The 21160-nt window shown below is 40.3% G+C and overlaps 2 protein-coding genes and 1 long non-coding RNA gene across 3 annotated transcripts; all 3 read right to left on the bottom strand.

The window, feature by feature from the left end:
* Positions 1–3507: 3507 nt before the first annotated feature.
* Positions 3508–4500, bottom strand: LOC120289687 (receptor-like protein 35). The gene has a single exon (XM_039305003.1). The coding sequence runs from the start codon at positions 4498–4500 to the stop codon at positions 3508–3510; it is 993 nt and encodes a 330-aa protein (XP_039160937.1).
* A 6074-nt stretch (positions 4501–10574) lies between these two features.
* LOC120289523 lies at positions 10575–12427 on the bottom strand. The gene is made up of 2 exons (XR_005547557.1): positions 11844–12427; positions 10575–11755 (listed from the first exon to the last, which is right to left on the bottom strand). It is a non-coding gene; the product is annotated as an uncharacterized LOC120289523 (long non-coding RNA).
* Positions 12428–17856: 5429 nt separating this feature from the next.
* LOC120289686 (receptor-like protein 19) lies at positions 17857–20352 on the bottom strand. The gene has a single exon (XM_039305002.1). It carries the CDS (start codon positions 20350–20352, stop codon positions 17857–17859), a length of 2496 nt encoding a protein of 831 aa, XP_039160936.1.
* Positions 20353–21160: the final 808 nt, after the last annotated feature.

Raw genomic sequence — 21160 nt, 5'->3', positions numbered from 1 at the left:
AGAGTCTCTACACTATAAAGTCTAGGATGTGAGACTGTAACATCTCTTTTGATTCCTAGTGAAATTCAGCCAGTGGGTTGTCAGTGCGGGAAAGTGGACGTAAGCTTGATCTAAGCCGAACCACTATAAACATTGTGTACTTTAATTTGCAGCTTCATATAAATGTTCATTGATGTTCATGTTGCGAGCAAATTATTTTGAAGTTTCATAAAAGTTTCATTATCACCTATTCACCCCCCCTCTAGGTGATCTTACTAGCCCTTTTAGGATGTAAGCAATAAAAAAGGGCACTAAGTTTTCCCCTCCACTCTAGACAGTATGCATTTTATAAGTTTTGACAATAGCAAACAAGTCTATGTAATGGGCCGGATTGAGGGGGAGAAATGAAGACTTTGGTTGCTCATAGAAAAATGCATTTACTTTTCAATTGCTTGTTTGTTTAGTCTATGTCTCCGAAATAAATAGAAAACAAAGAAAACCTAAACTCTGTTGACAGCACCATCAAGATCCTCCATTCATTGTGCAAACAACACTTATCGGTTCACAAGGGAACAATGAATTAATTGCATTCACTCCCAAATTCAATAAAGGGAGTTTGTCTAAACCTCAAGCTTTGTTTAGTTCATGGAAAATGAACTTTCCTAGAAATTTTTCCAAAGGAACTTGTTTTCAAGGCATGTTGGTCTGTATTTGCCAAACAATAGGAAAGTTGTTTTGTTTATATTTGTTATGGGAAATTATGAAATAGACGTTTGATAATAAGTCTTGAGTGCAATCAGAGTCCCAAGTTTGGGCTTTGGGAACGTAGGCTCGAGCGCTAGTTCCAGGCCCGGCCATGGGGAGCAATCCGGGTATCATAGACCCATACACGATCAACGGTCTTGAGATCCTTTGTTTAATCTTCTTGGCATCTTCACGCATTAGAATGCAACAAACAATGTCTCCATTTGCTGATTTTTTTTTTTTAAAGTGAAATGTATGGGGATAAAATTGTTCAAAGAATCCTAATCTTATTACGCTTTTACCAATTTAATCTTAAATCTTTCAATTTTACCAATTGAGTCAATCTGATCAATTTCAATTGAAAATTGTTGAAGTGGGTGTCAGCACACCCGGTTATCCTATGTGGAATGGCCGACGTTAATGTAAATAATTTTTAATAATATTTTTAAAAATATTTTCTTTTCTTCTCTTTTCATTTTTTTTCCCTTTTTCCCTTTGCCAAGCCTCATTGATGGCGAGCGAGAGGTCATTAGCCTCAGGCACAGCCTCAAGCCCTTGCTTGCTTGGGTGAGGTGACCCTTGTTATGGGTTGATGAGGACGGACCTCGCCTTAGGTTGGCAACCTTTGTAGGCCATTGACGAGGCCCGGTGGTGTTGAAGAAGGGAAAAAGAAAAAAAGAAAGAAGAAAAAAAAGACAAGAGAAAAGGGAAAAAAGAAAAGAAGGAAAAGAGAAAAAAAAATGAGGGAAAAATAATAATTCAAAACAATTAAAATATTATTAAAAAATGTCCACATTGGCACCAATTATGTCATGTACGATAGTCGGCATCATCTACGTTAGCAATTTTTGGCCAAAATTGACCAAATGCATTCGATTAGCAAAACATGAAAATGCTTAGAACTTCGGTAAAATTGAAAGATTTAAGACCGAATTAACAAGAATGCAAAATGTTTATGATTTATTAGACAATTTTCCCAATTTTTTGTAGGCCATCAATCATCCATAGGCAATTCAATGATGGATCCACTTTGCATTTGGCTCGATCCTTGTATCCGTCTAACCCATTTGAGTAGAAATAAAGCATAATGTTTGGGACTGTCAACGTAACACGAAGTTTCATCTTAAAAAAGCACAAAACAAGGTGAAATATGATTTTTATCTTGACTTTATAACGTTTCGTCATGTTTGAGTGAAAAAAGTATCTTTAACAAAAATAAATCGCACGGCACAACATTGTGCCATACATATCCGTGTTGTGAGCACCATTCGATACAAGATCTCGCAGAAGAAATTCCTTCACTCGTTGTGTAGACTAATAAACATCGAAAGGACTGGATGGGTCACTTCTCTATCTCCAAACCTTCTTCAAACTTTTCTTATTTTTGATTCTAAAACATGGTTTCTTGTTGCAATTAAAACGGTTCAAAAGTGAAGAAAATTTGCACTGTTTCATTCAACATGGTAACTACGAAATGAAATGCTCTTATCACTATTTAAATGACAAAAAAGCATGCTCATGCTCTGGGACGTTCGTCGACCACTGTGGTAACCACCTGGAATATAGGTAACGACGTAGCCAATGAATCATCAGACAAAAATATCCCTGATGATTTCTGGAAATTAAGACATGGTAACAACATCGCCAATGAATCATCAAACCATTGTACATCTACTTCCCACAACTTCAATGTAAGGTCTTAATATCGAAACAAGATGCCAAGCAAAAACATCAAGCCCAAGAATTTCACTTCCCCCGCAACTAAACTAATACAACTAAGGCATTATAGCACGATGAAACAGACAAAAGAGAGACTAAATCCTTCTCCTGCTCAATCTCAAATATTTATATGCCCCAAAAAAGCACACAAATTGTTATCAGCTCTCGCCAAAGCAGCTCATTTCTCCTTTCTCCTTGCGGCAAACCAGCAACCTTACCACAAACAAGACACTGTTGAAAACCTTCTCAGCACATGGAACTCTACCATTGTAAACATAGTATTCCTTTCTTTCCATGAGAAATAAATGACACCATTCCTTGCCACCTTTAACAAGACTTTCCAGAGATCTGCCCTTTGATGTCACAACAACCACATAAACTCAGCGTCTGAATCCCCAGCAAAACCTCTTATACCACATATCTGCAAAAGCCTACTTCATTTTTCAGAGGAGAAAGAGCAATCAAAGAACAAATGTCTCCTTGATTCGGGCTTCAATCCACAGAGGACACAAATACCATTCACATTCTACCATTTGCACAATCTATCACCAGTCTGCTGCAGCTTGGTAAGGATAGCAAGCCAAGATACAAAGCAAAATGTCGGCACATTTGGATTAAACCAAATTAGCCTATGCCAAATTTTTTTTTTTTTTGACAAGTAGCCTATGCCAAGTTGCCTTGGCCTTTTTCTTTCTAGTTAAGCTCCAAGCATTAGCATGAGTGAAATCACTAGGTTTAGCGCCTAAGAAGACCACTCTATCTAGTTGAGACTTGAGAGAGGCATTAAAGTTCCACACAGCTCAACCTTAATTTCAACCAGATCATCTGATCTAGCAGTGGTTTTGCCAAACTACTGATTCCCTCTTTCAAAGCATAGAAGCAATGACATTTAAAGACTTTGATGAGAAATTCGAAATCAACCTAGTTAGGCTGTACCCAAGCAGTTTGCCGGCATCTATGGTTTGATTTTCGTTTCTGAATCGTGGTTATGTGAAAAAGTTGCTCCTTATATTGAAACCAAAACATACGGCCGAGATTGTAATCACTACTATTCGGTAATGAAGTTTACTGATATGTAAGAGCACATCTGCCAAGAAAGCAGTCTTGTAAGAATGTAGGAAACTGGTTCAAATTGCATGATGCCAGTCCTAAGACAAGAAGTTGAGGAGGAGTAACATTCGCGCTAATCCTGCGGCATGATAGCCTATTAGATGATAGTTGCAGCACTGTCAATTCTTTGAGCTTGAGAAAGTTGTCTAGTTCAACAGTACCGCTAAAGTTGTTTTTCACAAGTATGAGGACTTGGAGATTTTGGAGTTGAGAGATTGACGAAGGTATCTTGCCATGGAAGTTATTGACTGCAAGGTCAAGCGCGACCAATTGAGTCATGCTCATAAGCCAAGACAGTATGGACCCCGATAGTTGATTAGTTCGGAGGCACAATCTCGTCAGCTGAGTGAGGTTGTTGAGCTGAGATGGGATAGTACCGCTTAATTGGTTGCCACGAAAGCTTAACTCCACTAGTTGAGACAAGTTTCCATTTGAAGGTGGAATCTCGCCATATAAATTGATTTTCTCGAGATAGAAAGTGGCAAGCTTCTTAATCTTCCAAATCCAAGACAAAGAGGAAATGGTCTGGGCAGTGACTGGGCTCATGCTGACACCCAGGTATTCGAGGTTGCTAAGATTAGCAAATGAAGCCGGGATGGATCCTGAGAATTTGCAACCACCTATGTTGAGGAAACTCAAGGAAGGAAGGTTTCCTATTGACGGGGGTAGGGACCCGGTCAAATTGCACGTCTCGGAATCAAGATTCAATGTTTGCAAGGAGTGGAGATTACCGATTGAAGCGGGCAGCTGCCCAGAAAAACTCGTTTCAGGCAGTCGCAGATATTCAAGAAGACTACTCGAGTTAAAGTCAGGCAATTGGCCCGTGAGATCATTGTAACCCACCCCGAGGATTCGTAGCTTCGGCAAATGAAAAATGGCAGATGGAAATACACCGTGCAGGTCGCACACATCCATGTTCAGCCTTCTTAGGGAAGACAGATTCGCCATAGCGTTTGGCACTTTGGACGACATGCTGACGACACCAAGGAAAAGTACTTCCAAGCTGGTCAGATTTTGAGCTAGACTTCTCAAGCCTAGTGGTTGCATTTCCAACAACCTCGTAGAGCCAGATGGATCTAGATTGCAACACAGGTTAAGGTACACCAACCTTGTCAGCTTGAAGATTTCCGATGGGACTCGACCAGGAAAAAGGAAAAGAGACATCAAGATGAGTCAATCTCGACAGATCTCTAATTCGGGACGGTATTTGAGAGTACTTGAAGTGATTGTTGCTGAGATTGAGCTTTACAAGACGAGCAAGTTGGAAGAGGGTACTGTTGTTGTTGATAGAGACATAGAGAAAACTGCTTCCTAGATCGAGAACAATTACATGGCCAGTGTTCTTGTCGCACTCGATCCCATCCCAGGAGTAGCAATCCTGACTGTTTTTCCAAGATTGAGTCTTGGGATGAGCGTGAGGATCATTTGAAACATTGACAATTTTGGCCTTGTTTGATTCAGCATTTGGAACGCTCTTTGGAGCTCTAAAGGGGTTTGGTCGAATGCTGTGGTGTTTGGTTCAATTTTTTGAGGACTTTGGGGAGATGCAATTGCATCTCCAAGGGGCTTCAGAGGCCTTTGGGGGAATGGAGAGGTAGAGGTTTCGGAATGCAAGTTATACTGTTCATCACTGTTCATGCAGCCGGTGGAGAAGTCGATTGGAGGTCGATGACAGCCGGCTGAGGGTCACGAGCGCCGGCGACGCGCCGCGATCGCCGCCTGAGGGTCGCTCGACCCTTGTGACCATCGCTGGACCTCGGGCAACTCTGAGTCACGCGACCCGGGTGATGATGGCCTGAATTGCGCGACCCTAGGCGAAGGCCACCTGGGTCGCACAATCGCCTAGGGTTGCGACCCAGGCAGCCGTCGCCTGGGTTCACACAACCTAAGCGACAGCCGCCTAGGGTCACGCGACCTCAGACGATGGCCGCCTGGGTCGCGCGATTGCCTGAGATTGCGACCCAAGCGGCCATCACCTGGGTTCGCGCAACCCAAGCAACGGCCGCCTGGGGTTGCGCGACCTCGGGTGGCTGTCGCCTGGGGTCGCTCGACCACGACGATTGTCCGGGGGCCAGATCTGGCCATCCAGTCGCGGATCCGGCGATCCGGTGGCTAAACTTCAAAAAAAAATACAAATATATTTTTGCTTTTTTAATTTAATAAAAGTCAATTACAAATGCAAAGTTTACAAAACAGTATTTTGGCCAAAGTTGTTTTTCAATGCAAATTTTACCAAACGATATTTGCATTTCGGAAAACCCCATTCACCCAAAGGTATTTGCATTTTTGCAAATGCATTCCCCAAAAGCCAAACCAAACGGGCCATTTGTATCTCTCTTTAAATTGTAGTAGGGCAGACATTTCGTCCTTGATACACAAAGGTTTCGGAGAACAAGAGAGATTGTGTGCACCAATAGAATGAGACCACAAGTACAAGAAAAGCAAGTGTATGGACATGTAGAAGCATGACGAGCAAGCCATTTTGTTTCAAACAAAGACAACTTTGTTTTGATGAGTAGAGTATGAGAGAGTGAAGTAGATTTTATAGGCGGTGCTTGGTGCCTAGGGGCATAAACATGCCTCATCTCATGCTATGATGCATCAAGTCGATGACTTTGTTCGTGATGTAACACGCAGAAGTTTGTGAAATCCATATAAATCTTTAGGTGCATAAGCATGACTTTGTGCAGTGCCGTAACGTGTACCTACATGGGAACATGAGGAAAAACCTCAGGCCCAAATCAACAATCGATTGATTGACTGGAAATTCAGCCAAGAGATTTGTCAATTCCATGGAAGACTTGGGCCGAACGATTAGTCCAAAAATTGCGTACGCGAGGAGTAATATAGCAACAGCATCATGGTCCACTTCACAAAAATCCTTCTTTGCGGGGAGATAAGGTAAAGAGCTTGTATGATTAAGAAATGGTTGAAGGTTATTCCCTCCATTCTAGACCAATCCATTCGTAAGTCGCAACAGCAGCAAACAAGTCCATGAAATAGTACCAATGGAGGGTCCATATTGACGACTTTGCTTGCTAATTCGAGCCCTTTTCGTTCGCTCAACGATCACTCTACGTTGAACCTTTCTGTTTGCGATGTTAGTGCTGTTTCCACTTTGAATTTATGATCTGTGAACACTTCCTTTGGTCACTGATGAGGAATGTGACTTACTTTATGTAGTGCCTTTAAAAAAATTATGACTGTTAAGAGTTATGATCAGTCTTTCTCATTGAGAGTGAGAATAAAGGTAGAATGAAGGCGATTGTCTGTGAGCAATTAGACATTTGTATTGCCACCTAATATTTTCTTGCCGCTCGTTCTAGTATATTGCCAAAATGAATGGCAATTGGAGACAAGCTACATTGTTGGCACCATCAAGATCCAAAACAAGTTTAGTGAATAAAAGCAAAACATTTATAAATAAAATACCTCTCTAAACAATGTTCATCACCGAAAATTGGAAATTAGAAGTCGCTATTCTTTTTTCCAGCTAAATAACTATTAATATATAAAAAAGAATAAGAAAAATACACAAAAGCCATATACCACAAGGCACTTTCAAATGTGAGTTTTGTGTAGCAATTATTTTAATGTTCAATTTATAAAATCTCTTATCTTGGCAGCTCTCTAATTTTTATGTTTATTTTGGTAACGGTTCTCTAATCGCTCTGCAAGAAATAATATATTTAGTATTTTTTAATTAAATCCTAGCAAATCTCTTATTCTCATGCATATTTGGCAATAAATCTCTAACGGATGTATAGAAATAAAAGACTTGATTAACTTTGAAACGTAGCTCTTTATGCGTATAGAGATTTTAGTTAGCTGTATGACCAAAGTTATTGGGTGGTTAAATTCTATTTTGTTCTTTTTTTTTTGGTTGGAAATTCTATTTTCTTCTCAAAGCTGTTTTTCTGACTGTGTTCAGAGCAATGCTACCAGGGAAGCAGGGTGCTTGGTGCGTAGGGGTAAGCGAGCATGCTGCATCGCACGTTACGATGCATCAAAATCAATTATCAATGATAGAACACTCAAAATACGGGCAATGTATATGAAAGTTTAGGCGCATGAGGATGACCTTGTGTAGTGCCGTGTGGGGCTAGCTACCGGGTAACACGAGGAAAAGCTTCGTGCCCAAATTGACAAATAGGTTTGTATTTGCATGGAAGACTTTGGGTCAGCCATAGATTAGTCCAAAATTTCCAAACCAGAGTGTCATACAGCAACATGTGATGGTCCCCTTCACAAAAAGTCTCTCTGTGGAAAATTAAGATGAAGGGCTTGTGTGGTTAATAAGAAGGTTTGAAATTATTCCCTCCATTCTAAGCAAATGTATCACATTCATAAGTTGTGACAGCGGCAAACAAGTTGATGAAAGGTTATGAATTGGGGTTGAAATCGAAGACTTTGAATGCTCATTTATCCCCTCTCTTTTGCCCAATAATTACTTTGGGTTGGACCCATTTGTTTGTGATATTAGCGCTATTTTCAATTTGATTGCATGATTTGCAATGTTTTCATTTGGTCACTGCTGATGAATGTAATTCTCATGATGTAATGCTTTGAAGAGATTAAAATTGTTCAAAACTTTGAACAGTCTTCACTTATTGAGAGGGACAATAGAGGTGGAATTGGCCCTTGTCTTGTGCAAATTGTTGGGATCAGATAATCACAGACGTTTGGATGGTGCAATAGCCTAACATTGTTGCCTAAGATTTTCCTAGTGCTTGTTTTGGTTATGCCAAAATGAATAGAAACCAAAGGCAAAAATATATTGTCGTTGGCACCATTGAGACCTAGAAAATAAAAGCAAAAAAGCAAAAGATATCCTTTCCCTATGAGTTTCATCATCGAGAGTCGGTAACGAAGGGACGCTACCTGAGGAAAGCTAAGATTTGGATGTGAGAGTACGGTAGATATGTAATAATTTTTGCAATCTAAAAGCAGAATTAGGCTCACTTTACCTTCAACCCAAATGGATGTTTTGACATGTAAGTAATCAAAAATAGAACTAAGTTTTCCCCACTGTTCTAGACAGAGTATGCATTTTATAAGTCGTGATAATAGCAAACAAGTCTATGCAATGGGACAAATCAAGGGAGAAATAAAGACTTTGGTTGCTCACAGAAAAATGCATTTACTTTTCAATTGCTTGTTTGTTTTGTCTCTATCTCTGAAATAAATAGAAAACAGAGAAAACCTAAACTATGTTGTTGGCACCATCAAGATCCTCCATTCATTGTGCAAACAATGCTTATCGTTCACAAGGGAACAGTAAATTTATTACATTCACTCCCAAATTCAATCAAGGGAGTTTGTCCAAATCTCAAGTTTCATTTAAAAAAAAAAAAAAAAAGAGGAACTTTGCTAGAAATTTTTCCGAAGGAACTTACTTTAAAGGCACGTTGGTCTGTATTTGCTGAACAATAGGAAAATCATTTGCTGATATTAGTTACGGGGAAATTAGGAAATAGACGTTTGAGAACAAGTCTCGAGTGCAACCGGAGTCCCAAGTTTGGGCGTCGGAGACCTAGGTTCAAGCGCAAGTTCCAGGCCCGGCCATGGGGAACAATCCAGGTAACATGGACCCACAGACGCTTGACCTTCTTGAGATCCTCCGTTCTAACCTTCTCAGCATCCCCAGGCATTACAATGCAGCAAACAAGGTCCCCATTTGCCGAAGTGAAAAAAGGTGAAATTTATGGGAGGAAAAGTTATTCAAAAATCCTAAACCTATTACACTTTTGCCAATTCAGTTATAAATTTATTAATTTTGCTAATTAAATTCTAAATATTTTCACATTTTGTCAATTGAACCATCGATCAAATTTGGTTGGAAATTGTTGAAGTGGGTGTCGGCACGCCAGCCATCCTACATGGTATGACCGACGTTGACGTAGATAATTTTTAATAATATATATAATTTATTCATTTATTTATTTTGATATCAAGGATTTGGCCTAACTTATCTTATGGGAGTACAACACCGACTATACTTCGGGAAAATTGGCCCGGAACCTACCGCCGAGGCCCCCGCTTAAATCACGAAACCATACCTGGAGTTGAACCCGACGTGGGGCCAAATTCAGGGGCAAGCTTCCACCAGCGCAGTCATGCGTGGGTTATATATTTTTATTTTTTCTTCTCTTTTCATTCTTTTTTTTCCTTTTTCCCTTCACAAGGCCTCGTCGATAGTTAGCATAGGTCGTTGGCCTTAGGCATGACCTCAAGCCTTGGCTTGCTTAGGCGGGCGACCATTGCCAAGGGTCGATAAGGGTGGTCCTTGCCTAAGGTTGGTGACCTTTGTTGCCCATCGACAAGGCACGGTGGAGGCTAACGAAGGAAAAAAGTGTGGGGGGAAGGAAGAAAAGGAAAAGAAAAATGAGAGGAGAAAAGGAAAAAGAGATAAAAGAGAAAAAAAAAAAAAAAATTAATAAAAAATTTGAAAATTTGAAAATATTATTAAAAAATATTTGCATCATCGCCAATTATATCACATAGGATAGTCGGCATTTACATTAGTCATTTTTGGTCAAAATTGAACGAATGTACTCAATTAATAAAACGTGAAAATGTTTATGACTTTTTGGACACTTTTCTTAAATTTTCGTAACCCATCATCAATCATCCATCATAGGCAATTCAATGATGGATCTACTTTGGTCTGGGCTCAATTGTTATATCCATATTGCCTATTTGAGTAGAAACAAAGCATAATGTTTGCGATTGTCTATTTGGTACAGCATTTTATTGTGCAATTACACAACGTTTCATCTTAACTAAGCACAAAGACACGTGCAATGTGATTTCCTTCTCGGTTATATGACGTTTCATTATATTTGAGTGAAATAGTACCTTTAACCAAAAAAATTTCCACTATTTTATTCTGACAAGGTAACTGTAAAATGAAAATGCTCTTATCACTATTTAAATGACAAAGAAAAAAAAAAAAAACACGCTCATGCTCCGGGACGGTCGTCGACCACCATGGTAACTACCTTGACAATGAGGTAACAACGTAGCCAATGAATCATCAGACAAAAATATCCCTGATGATTTCTGGAATTTAAGACATGGTAACAACATCGCCAATGAATCATCAAACCACTGGACATCCACTTCCCACTACAACTTCAATAAGGTCTAAATCTCAATACAAGATGTCAAGCAAAAACATCAAGCCCAAGAATTTCACTTCCCCTGCTACCAAACCAACACAACTAAAGCATTATAGCACGATGAAACAAGAGAATAATCCTTCTCCTGCCCAATCTCAGGTATTTATATGCCCCAAAAACCACACAAATTATTATCAGCTCTTGCCAAATGAGCTCCTTTCTCCTTCAGCAAACCAGCAACCTTACCACAAACAACATACTCTCGAAAACCTTCTCAGCGCAGGGAACTCTACAAATGTGAACTATAGTATTTCTTTCCTTCCATGAGTAATAAATGACACCATTCCATGCCATCTTTAATAAGACTTTCCAGAGACCTCCCCTTTGATGTCTGCAACACCCACATAAACTCAGCATCACAATCGCCAACAAAACCTCCCACACCACATAGCTGCAAAAGCCTACTTCATTTTTCAGAGGAGAAAGAGCATTCAAAGAACAAATGTCTCCTTGATTCGGGCTTCGATCCACAGAGGACACAAATATCATTCACATTCTGCCATTTACAAAATCTATCATCAGTCTGCTGCAACTTGGTAAGGATAGCAAGCCAAGATACAAAGCAAAATGTCGGCACATTTGGATTAAACCAAATTAGCCTATGCCAAGTTAACTCAGCCTTCTTCTCCCTAGTTAAGCTCCAACCATCAGCCTGAGTGAAGTCACCAGATTTCGAGCCTAAGAAGACCACTCTACCTAGTTGAGACTTGAGAGAGGCATTAAAGTTCCACACAGCTCAACCTTAATTTCAACCAGATCATCTGATCTAGCAGTGGTTTTGCCAAACTACTGATTCCCTCTTTCAAAGCATAGAATCAATGACATTTAAAGACTTCGACGAGAAATTTGAAATCGATCTAGTTAGGCTGTACCCAAGCAGTTTGCCGGCATCTATGGTTTGATTTTCGTTTCCGAATCGTGGTTATGTGAAAAGTTGCTCCTTATATTGAAACCAAAACATATGGCCCAGATTGTAATCACTACTATTCAGTAATGAAGTTTACTGATATGTAAGAGCACATCTGCCAAGAAAGCAACAAATCATGTCACACGACTAGCGCGGAAGCGCGAACAAACGAAAGATTCGAGTAAGAATAAGTTACAGCCTACCCCTCCATTTGCTTCGCCATCCTGGCGATCTTCTCCGCTCCTTCGTTGCCTACTTCAGCAACGTTTCTTCTGCTCTTTAGGGGAGAAAGCCTCCAAATCCGACAGTACCTCGTCCTCCTCCACGAATCGAAATAATCCATCGGCGAAGAGTCTGGATCGTAACTTCGTGGTGGACTTCTAACACGATTTCTCGTCCGGATTCCGCTTTGGCAGCGGGGCAATTGCGTCCTCCGAGGAGCAGTTGATGGCAGCGATTTGGCTCGAGGACGAAGAGGTCCTTGGTCTGGGAAATGAGATCTTCCACTGCGAAGTCAACTCACCGGGTAATCGTCGGTGTCGGAAAGGTAGGAGAAATCATCCATGGCTGCTCTTGTGATTGTGGTTGTGAGGGTTTTGTTGGGTTCTTGCAGACTCTGCTTCTGCTCTGTTAACGCGAGCGGTGGGGAGGGAATTGTGCTCAACCGGGAGCTTCTCGTCGACTTCCTCGAAGAACTCTCGATCCCAAGTGATCATGGCGTCGCAGGCTTGGAGCTCGAAGCTATGCGGAGCGGCAGATGACGATGGAGATGGGAAATCACGCCAATAAACAAGGAGGAGAGAGGCGGAGACTATGCCGGCAAAATGTTTTCCATGGGAATCGTTTGGTACAGTTCCGGTATGCGAATTGTGTCTTAAATGTCACCTCAAAGGTCGGATTAGAGCCTACTAAATTGCGTTAAGTCATGAGAGCACCGTAATCTTGTTATTGATCGTTTAACTGGAATTTGTTATCGGGTATCAGCTCGTGATGTGAACCCTGGGTGAAGATGAATCTCTGTGGTAGAATCAAGTGTTCAGTAGGAGTACTTTTGCTTGGGCATTGATATAAAGAGAAAAGGTGCACATAAGCTTGTTTTACAAGTTAATAATGGCCTTACATATATATAACATAGAAATTAACTTTTAAGAAATGGTAAAAAAAGTCCATGAAATGGAATGATTTGAGAGTCAAAATTGAAAGACTTTGGTTGCTCATTGAGGCAATGACAAAAAAGTCTATGAAATGGTACAATTTGAGAGTCGAAATTGAAGACTTTGGTTGTTCGTTAGGACAATGGATAGTGGTAAATGGTATGATTTGAGAGTCAAAATTGAAGACTTTGGTTGCTCGTTAGGATAGTGAATAGTGGCAAATGATAGGATTTGAGGGTTGAAATTGAAGACTTTGGTTGCTCATTAGGAAAGTGGACAGTGGACAATGGCATATGGTACGATTTGAGGATCGAAATTGACGACTTTGGTTGCTTGATAGGACAGTGGCAAATGGTTGATTTGAGGGTCGAAATTGAAGACTTTGGTTGCCCATTTGGCCCCTTTCGTTCACTCGACGGTTGTGCTGTGTGGGACCTTTTGTTTGTCATATTAATGCTGTTTTCCCTTAGAATTACGATCAGTGTACATTTTCTTTGGTCACTTATAACAAATGTAATTTCTGTTGTATAATGCATTCAGAGAAATTAAGATTGTTTAGAATTTTGAAAAGTCTCCCTTATTGAGAGGGAGATAGAGATGGAATTGGCCCTTGTCTTGTGCAAATTGTTGCTCCCAGACAATCACAGCCGTCTGGATTGTGCATTAGCCTAACATTGCTGCCTACTACTTTCCTAATGCTGGGTTTGTTTATGCTGAAACGGATAGAAACCACAGACAAAAGTATATTGTCGTTGGCACCATCGATATCTAGGAAAATAACTTAATTTCAAAGTACAATTGGTTGTATTTTGCAATATTACGGAAGTCCGTTTGTTACAGGAAAGTAATGAAGTCCCAGCATGTTGACAAAGGCACAACCAAGCCTTCATTGCTGTGACCAAAGGAACAAAACTTGAGATGTTTTGAATCATTTGAACGCAATTTAAGGAATAAATAGCCAGTCATGCATTTCTTCTTGTTCTATCGGTCTCAACTTTGTGTCGAGATAAATTATGTGCTCAAGGAGACCCGTTGAAGATAATTTTTACTCATAAGAATATTATATCGTTGCACGCCAGAGCAAATTTTTAGTACTTGCTGCACATCATCTATCATAACCGGCACTCAATCATCCATAGGCAATTCAATAATGCATCTACTTTTCCTTAGGCTTGGTCGTTCTGTTCATATTGCCTAGTTAAGTAAAAATAGAGCAAACTGTTTGCTATTGTGTATTCGGTACCCCATTTTATCATACAATTACACAAAGTTCTGTCTTAAGAAAGCATAAAAGGTGAAGCAATTCAACTTCTTTTTGACTTTACGACATTCCGTTATTTTCGATTGAAGAAATTAACTTTTAAGAAAAAATTGCACGATACAACGTTGCACCATGCATATCCCGTGTTATTGGGACCATTCAAGACAAGATCTTGCAAACAACAAAAAAATTCTTCACTCATCATGTAGAAATATACACATCGAAACGACTGGATGGGTCATTTCTCTATGTCCAAACCTTTTCAAAAATTTTCTCGTTGTTCATTCTAAAACGTGAATTCTTGGCGCAATTTAAATGTTTTGAGAGTGAATAATAGATCATGAATCTTTGCACTATTTCGATGGACATGGTAACTATAAGATAAAGATGCTCTCATCACTATATATATGACAAAAAAAGCATGCTCATGCTCCGGAGCGGTTCCATTTAGTCCCTTTCTCCTCCCTAGCGAGAGACGAGAACGAAATTTTACACTTTAGCGACGGGCATTTCCGTCGCCTGAGGTCTTTTTCATTTTCCGGTGGTGGTGGGAATCGGCCTGATGGAATGTCATTTTTCCCCCAGGTCTCATTAGGGATTTATGGTGCTTTTCTAAATTGATGGACAAATAAGTTAGCGGAGTAGTTTAATTCGTCGTCTTTAATCTTACTCATCGAGTCCATAAAAATCATTGCCGAAAGGTGGGCCATTCTTTAAGATACTTCTAGCTTTTTTTTTTTTTGTCAGTCCTACTCTAATCCTACTCTACACTCACTGCAGACTTGTCCTGCCTCTTGCGGGGCGTGGGGCTCAAACCCACTCTCAAAACTTACGCATCCCTACCCCCATCCACTGAGAAAGTGGGGATTTGAGCCTCACCTCCTCTTCCAAGGGTGGCGCGGGCGAACCCCAGTGGTTAGATACTTCTAGCTTCAAACACGAAAATATTGGCCATTTATTTGCCTAGCGCATTTATTTGGCTAAGGTGTTTCTAAAAAAATTAATTTCAAATAAATTTATTATAAATATACCGATTTTGGGTTTTTGTGGTATCAACCCAATCTAATATTAGTTTGACAAAAAAATTACATAGCCTTGTTATTAAGTCCTAAACGTGATCGCCATGAGCTAATACCTCACTTTACTCAAATTTGGTAAAAGGATTGACAAAAAAGGTGAAGTGCCGTAAAATAACTCGATATGAGTCGGGTAAAGAATATATATTACCTTATTATTGATCCGGGCGTGACCACCGTGAGCTAATTTTCAAAATCAGAGTCAAAGTCTAATTTCAACTAAAGAGAATTACACTGACAATATTAAAGACGGAAATCAACAAAATGACCGCTAAATGAGATTTTTCATTTTATCCTTTTCTTTGTTTTTGTTTTTGTATGTCAATCTAAAAGAAATTACAAGCTAAAAATTCAAATTGTTTTGAAATCTGAAGACAATGACTCTTAAACTAGATGAATTCAAATCAAATGAAATTCAGCCAAAACTATTTCTAAGACGCAACCGTCTAGCTAGGAATCACACTTTCCAATCGTTTTCCTTCCGTATTTTATTTTTCGTTTTTATTTATTAATTTTAATATACTATTTAATTTCCTTTCGTTTCTTGCTTAGTTCAGCGCCGTCAGGCCACAAAGCACGAGTTCTTCTTCTTCTTCGTCGTGAATCTGCTACCGTTCCACTTCTTTTCTTTTGTTTTGCAAACATTCAGAAACTATTAATTGCAGAATCACAAAACTCTCCACTTCTTCAAGCCTCCATCGTTCCCTCTTTCATTTCCGTTCAACTTCGTAGCCAATCAATTTTATTTTTTATGAGATTTTGTGAGATCACTGCCCAATTATTCTAAATATTAAGCTTTTAGACGATGGCAATGTTTAATATTTAATTATTCTATCAATTTTCACCTAGGTGATTCCTAGGCACCTCTAAAGTTCAATCGGCATAAATTCAGGTTTGACAACAAGACTAATGAAATGGACTGAAACAGAGGTTGAAAATAAGCAGAGACACAGCAGGCAAAGTCTCGGGCGGAGCATCACAGCAGGTCAATTCAATGGTGCAATGAGAGGATCAAACACAGACGTCTCAGTCTGAACACGTAAGAATCAACCAAACATCAACACGCAAGGATTTTAATCAATTTCACACGCAGGTTTCACTCAAAAATTGTCGAACACATGGTAGACAATTTAATCTAATGATCTAAACGCAGGAACATGCCAAGAATTTGTCTCCGTATCATCAACAAAACACGATGAGTTCAAATCGCTAGCGGAAGCTCGGCTACATAAGATCTGTACACAAGCAGTACGTAGGATTCGCGGCCTCTGTTTTTAAGCATAAACAGAGCAGATATGGTTCGTTAAATAAGGATGTTTACCTGCAATAATTATCGATTGAACCAGAGCAAAATAGTCACAAAAGCAAAATTTGAAGGTGGGAATCAGCGAAAGGGTAAATGGCGAACCGCGGCTCAAGCTCTTCAGCGACAATGACTGAGAACAAGACGAACACAGCCTTTTTCTCATGGCAGTGGAGATGGATTGAAGCGACCATCGAAGGCGGCAACTGGGAGCGATGTCCAGAGAAGAAGAATCGAGTGCGAATTCTCTGGAATTGGATTCTAGAGAGAAGGAATCACCAAAGTCAGTTGGATGAGAGGAAGCTGGAGGAGAGCCGGTTCTTTTGCCAACGTCCCCTTGCCAGAATTCCTTCGCTCTTCTCAGTTCCTGTACGTGCGTGCTTTATGGGCCAAACTCTCACGGGCTTTGTGGGCTCCGACTTAAACTTGCAAATCTGGGCCTGTGCAGAAGTTGCTTAATGCGACTTTAAATTTGGGCTTCATGGGCTAGGCTGATGGGTAGCCAAATTCCTGATGGGCTTGGCTAGTGGTCTGGGTTAGTGGACCGGGCTGAAGCGAGCGACTTAGACTTAATAGATGGGCTCAGGCATATGGGTTTAGGTCCTCGCATAAACCGGCAAATTGGACTCTGTCTTTTGTTGATTTATTATTATTTTTCTTGGTTTCAAAAAGACTGAAACTTTGACTTTTCAGAAAAATTCAGGTGTCAACAATAATTCAACATAACAAATGATCATTCTTTGAGAAAAAAAGAAAAGTTTAAATAGATAAATCAAATGACATTTACCAAGTACATGATTAGCAAGCATGGTAAGAACTTTAGGAAATTCTCCTGCGCCATGTTGCTTCTCCACATGCTATGCTGCTTTATGAGAGAGAATTTGATTTTTTACCACACAAACATAAAAGAAGATCCGATAAGAAAAAGTAATATGTATATTTTTCACGAGAATCATTTGTCATGGTTCTTGTCCAATCAATCTCCAAATGCGGATTTTGTTTCAAATGTCAACACAACTGTTGTTTGTATAATTTGTGAGGTGACAAATAACTAAAGCAGATGATTGAGGTGCGGATAAGAGTCTAGTTTGTATAAAGTTATGAGAACAGTGTACCACTAGTATCGATTGTTTTACTAGAACCCGTAAACGGGTTTCAGCAAGTGATGTGAACTTTGGATAGAAAAAGATAATCCTTGTGGCAATTCGGATAGTGTTCGATTGTAGTACTCATGCTAGAACATTGATAGGAAAAGGCGCACATGAGCTAGGTTTACAAGTTGACAATGACTTTATAAATAGACGTGACGAGAGATTAGTTGAAGAAAACGAAGTTTGACATAAATAACTATAAAGATACTACGAAGAAACAAGTACATTCGAGAAAAAGAAGGAAATACCCAGCTCAGTTTTTAAGTCTGTTCTAATATCTGCATATATTGAGAAACTTGCCTGACCAGGAGTTCCTACCTCTCCTAGGCTGCCTCCGACTAGGCCGTCGCCTTCTCCTGGCGTTTCCTTCAAACCAATCATGTTTCCAAGAGATGAATGCATTTCCGATGACCACTCCAATCACTAAGCCGCTCCCATACCCCATAAGAACAATCTTCCAATTGAGTTCAATTGGTGATCCCAAGACATCTTCTTGGTAGGTTGAAGGTTGTCTTGACTTATCCGATGAATCTCGACATTTCGTGGATATGAATTCCCCACACAGTCCTGAGTTTCCCTCAAAAGAATCGTTCGAAAACGTATCGAGCTGTTTCCCTCTAGGCACGGACCCGGTTAGATTGTTGTAAGAGACGTTCAAGAAAGAAAGGAACCCGAGTTCTGTTAGCTTCTGGGGGATTTGTCCAGTGAGTTTGTTTTGAGAAAGGTCCAATGACTCAAGCGTTGTGAGATTCCCTAACGATGATGGGATGTGACCAGTGAGGGAATTATTGGCAAGGTTCAAGCCTTGCAGTCCTTTGAAATCACCTATGGTGCTAGGGATCTCTCCTTTTAACAAATTGTTGGAGAGGTCGATGATTGTGAAGACGTTTGGTATCTTTGGGTAATACCATTTAAGCCCTTTGTAAATCACTATCATAGAAAAATCATAGTGGCCATCGTAGGTGAGCGGTGTGAACATTGGCGGATATAGATCTTTATACATGTATGTAAAGTTTCGCATTTCGAATTTCATGGCATTCCAAGACTGAAAGAATTCCATGGCATTCCAAGACTGAAAGAATTCCATGGGCAACTTACCGATGAATGCATTAGAAGAGAGGTCAAGTATCCGCAACTTAAGGAATGCATGACTAGATTTAGGCCTCTCTATGACACCGTGGAATTTATTGGATCGCAAAATAAGGACATGAAGCTCTAGGAGTGATCCTAACCATGATGGGAAGGTGTCCATGATAAAATTGTTTGCAAAGTCAATGAACTTGAGCTTTTTGCAATTGGCCAAGGACCTCGGTAAATTGCCTTGCAACTGGTTGTCACTCAAATCAATCATCGTCAATTGCATCCCCCTCACCGAGAGCTCTGGAATGCTTCCATAGAAATTGTTGCCTTTTAGGTTCAATACCATGAGTGATTTGCTTATATTGCCCAAACAAATAGGAAGCACACCAGTCAGACTGTTAAGAGACAAGTCTAGTGTGATTGCTAAACTCAAATTGCAGATCCATGCTGGCAATGCTCCCGTCAAGTTGTTGTTGGATACTATATAGGACATTGTTGATAACGGTGCTTCGGGGGGCGAACCTTTCAACATGTTATGAGAAAGGTCTATTGTGTACGAATATGAAGCGTACATCGGGTAATATCGATCAAGACCGGTTAAGAAGTTATGAGAGAGATTCAAATAGACCATGTGATTATTCCACACCCAAAAAGGCACTTCCCTAATGTTGTTATCAGACAAGTCCAACCATTGAATATCAGCTTGATTTTGTAAGAATGTCGGAAATTCGCTCAAATTGCATGAACCCAGTCCTAGGTTATTAAGCCGAGGAAGAATAAGATTCGCGCTACTCATGCAGCCTGATAGCTTGTTAGATGATAGTTGCAGCACTTCCAGATATTTGAACTTGTGAAAGTTGTCTAGCTCAATAGTACCGCTGAAGTTGTTTTCGAAAAGGCGGAGGTTCTCTAGATTTTGAAGTTGAAAGATTGATGAAGGTATCTCACCGTGGAATTTATTGACTGCAAGGTCAAGCACGACCAGTGGAGTCATATTCATAAGCCCAGACGGTATAGAACCCGATAGTTGATTATTTGTGAGGTACAAAACAGTTAGCTGAGTGAGGTTCATGAGCTGAGATGGCATGGCACCGCTTAATTGGTTGTCATCTAAGGATAACACACCAAGCTGAGACAAGTTTCCGATTGAAGGTGGAATCTCACCATATAAATTGATCATTTGGAGTTCCAAAGTAGCGAGCTTCTTCTTCTTCCAAACCCAAGAAAAAGAGGAAATGGACCGGGCTGTGAATGGGTTTATTGAGACATCCAGGTATCTGAGGTTGCTAAGATTAGCGAGTGAAGCCGGGATGGATCCTGAGAATTTGCAATTACTTACGTCGAGATAGCTCAAGGAAGGAAGGATTCCGATTGAAGTGGACAGCTCCCCAAAAAAACTCGTGCGTGGCAGACTTAGCTCTTCAAGAGGACTGCTTGAGTTAAAGTCCGGCAATCGGCCCGTGAGAGCTTTGTTTTGACCCATCGCAAGATATTGCAGCTTCGGTAAATGAAAAATGGCAGACGGAAATACACCGGGCAAGGCGCACTTCTCCATGTCCAGCAATCTCAGTGAAGACAGATTCGCCAGAATGTTGGGCACTTGGGACGGCATTTTGACTAAACCAAGAAGAAGTTCTTCCAAGCTGGTCAGATTTTGAGCTAGGCTTCTCAGGCCTAGCGCTTTCATCTGCAACAACTGTCTATAAGATGGACCCTGATTACAGCATAGGTTGAGGTACGCTAACCTCGTCAGCTTGAAGATTTCTGTGGGGACTTGGCCAAAATAAAAGGAATAAGAGAGATCGAGATGAGTCAGTCTCGAGAGATCTCCAACTCGGATGGTATTTGAGAGTAGTTGAAGTGATTGTAGCTGAGATCGAGCTTTTCAAGATGAGCAAGCTGGAAAAGGGTACTGTTGTTGTCAATAGAACCATAGAGAAAACTACTTCCCAAGTCGAGAACAGTTACATGGCCCGTATTCTCATCGCACTTGATCCCATCCCAAGAGCAGCAATCTCGACTGTTTTTCCAGGATGGAGTCTTGGGACGAGCGAGAGGATCATAAAAAACATTGGTGATTTGGTATCTCTCTTTAAATTGTAGCAGGGCAGACATTTCATCCTCGAGACACAGAGGTTTCGTGAAACGAGAGAGATTGTGTGCGTCAATCGGCTGAGATGAAAAATACAAGAAAAGAAAGTGTAGGGACATGTAGAAGCACGACAAGGAAGCCATTTTGTTCGAAACAAAGACTACTTTGTTTTGATGAGCAGAGTACGAGAGAGTGAAGCAGATGAACACGGCTCATCTCATGCTAGGATGCATCGAACCAATGACTTTTAAAGTGATGAAACACATGTGCAGTACCTACGAATATTCAGGTGCGTGCTCATTACCTTGTTTAGAGCCTTAACGTGTAGCTTCATGGAGGACTCGGGTCAACCGTGGAGAAAGCAGCAAAAAAGTACGCGCAATGGTAATATTTGACCATTGGA

This window comes from Eucalyptus grandis, chromosome 11 (genome assembly GCF_016545825.1).
Source record: "Eucalyptus grandis isolate ANBG69807.140 chromosome 11, ASM1654582v1, whole genome shotgun sequence".
In the NCBI taxonomy this organism is placed as follows: Eukaryota; Viridiplantae; Streptophyta; class Magnoliopsida; order Myrtales; family Myrtaceae; genus Eucalyptus; species Eucalyptus grandis.
This window is presented reverse-complemented; position numbering and strand designations above follow the sequence as displayed.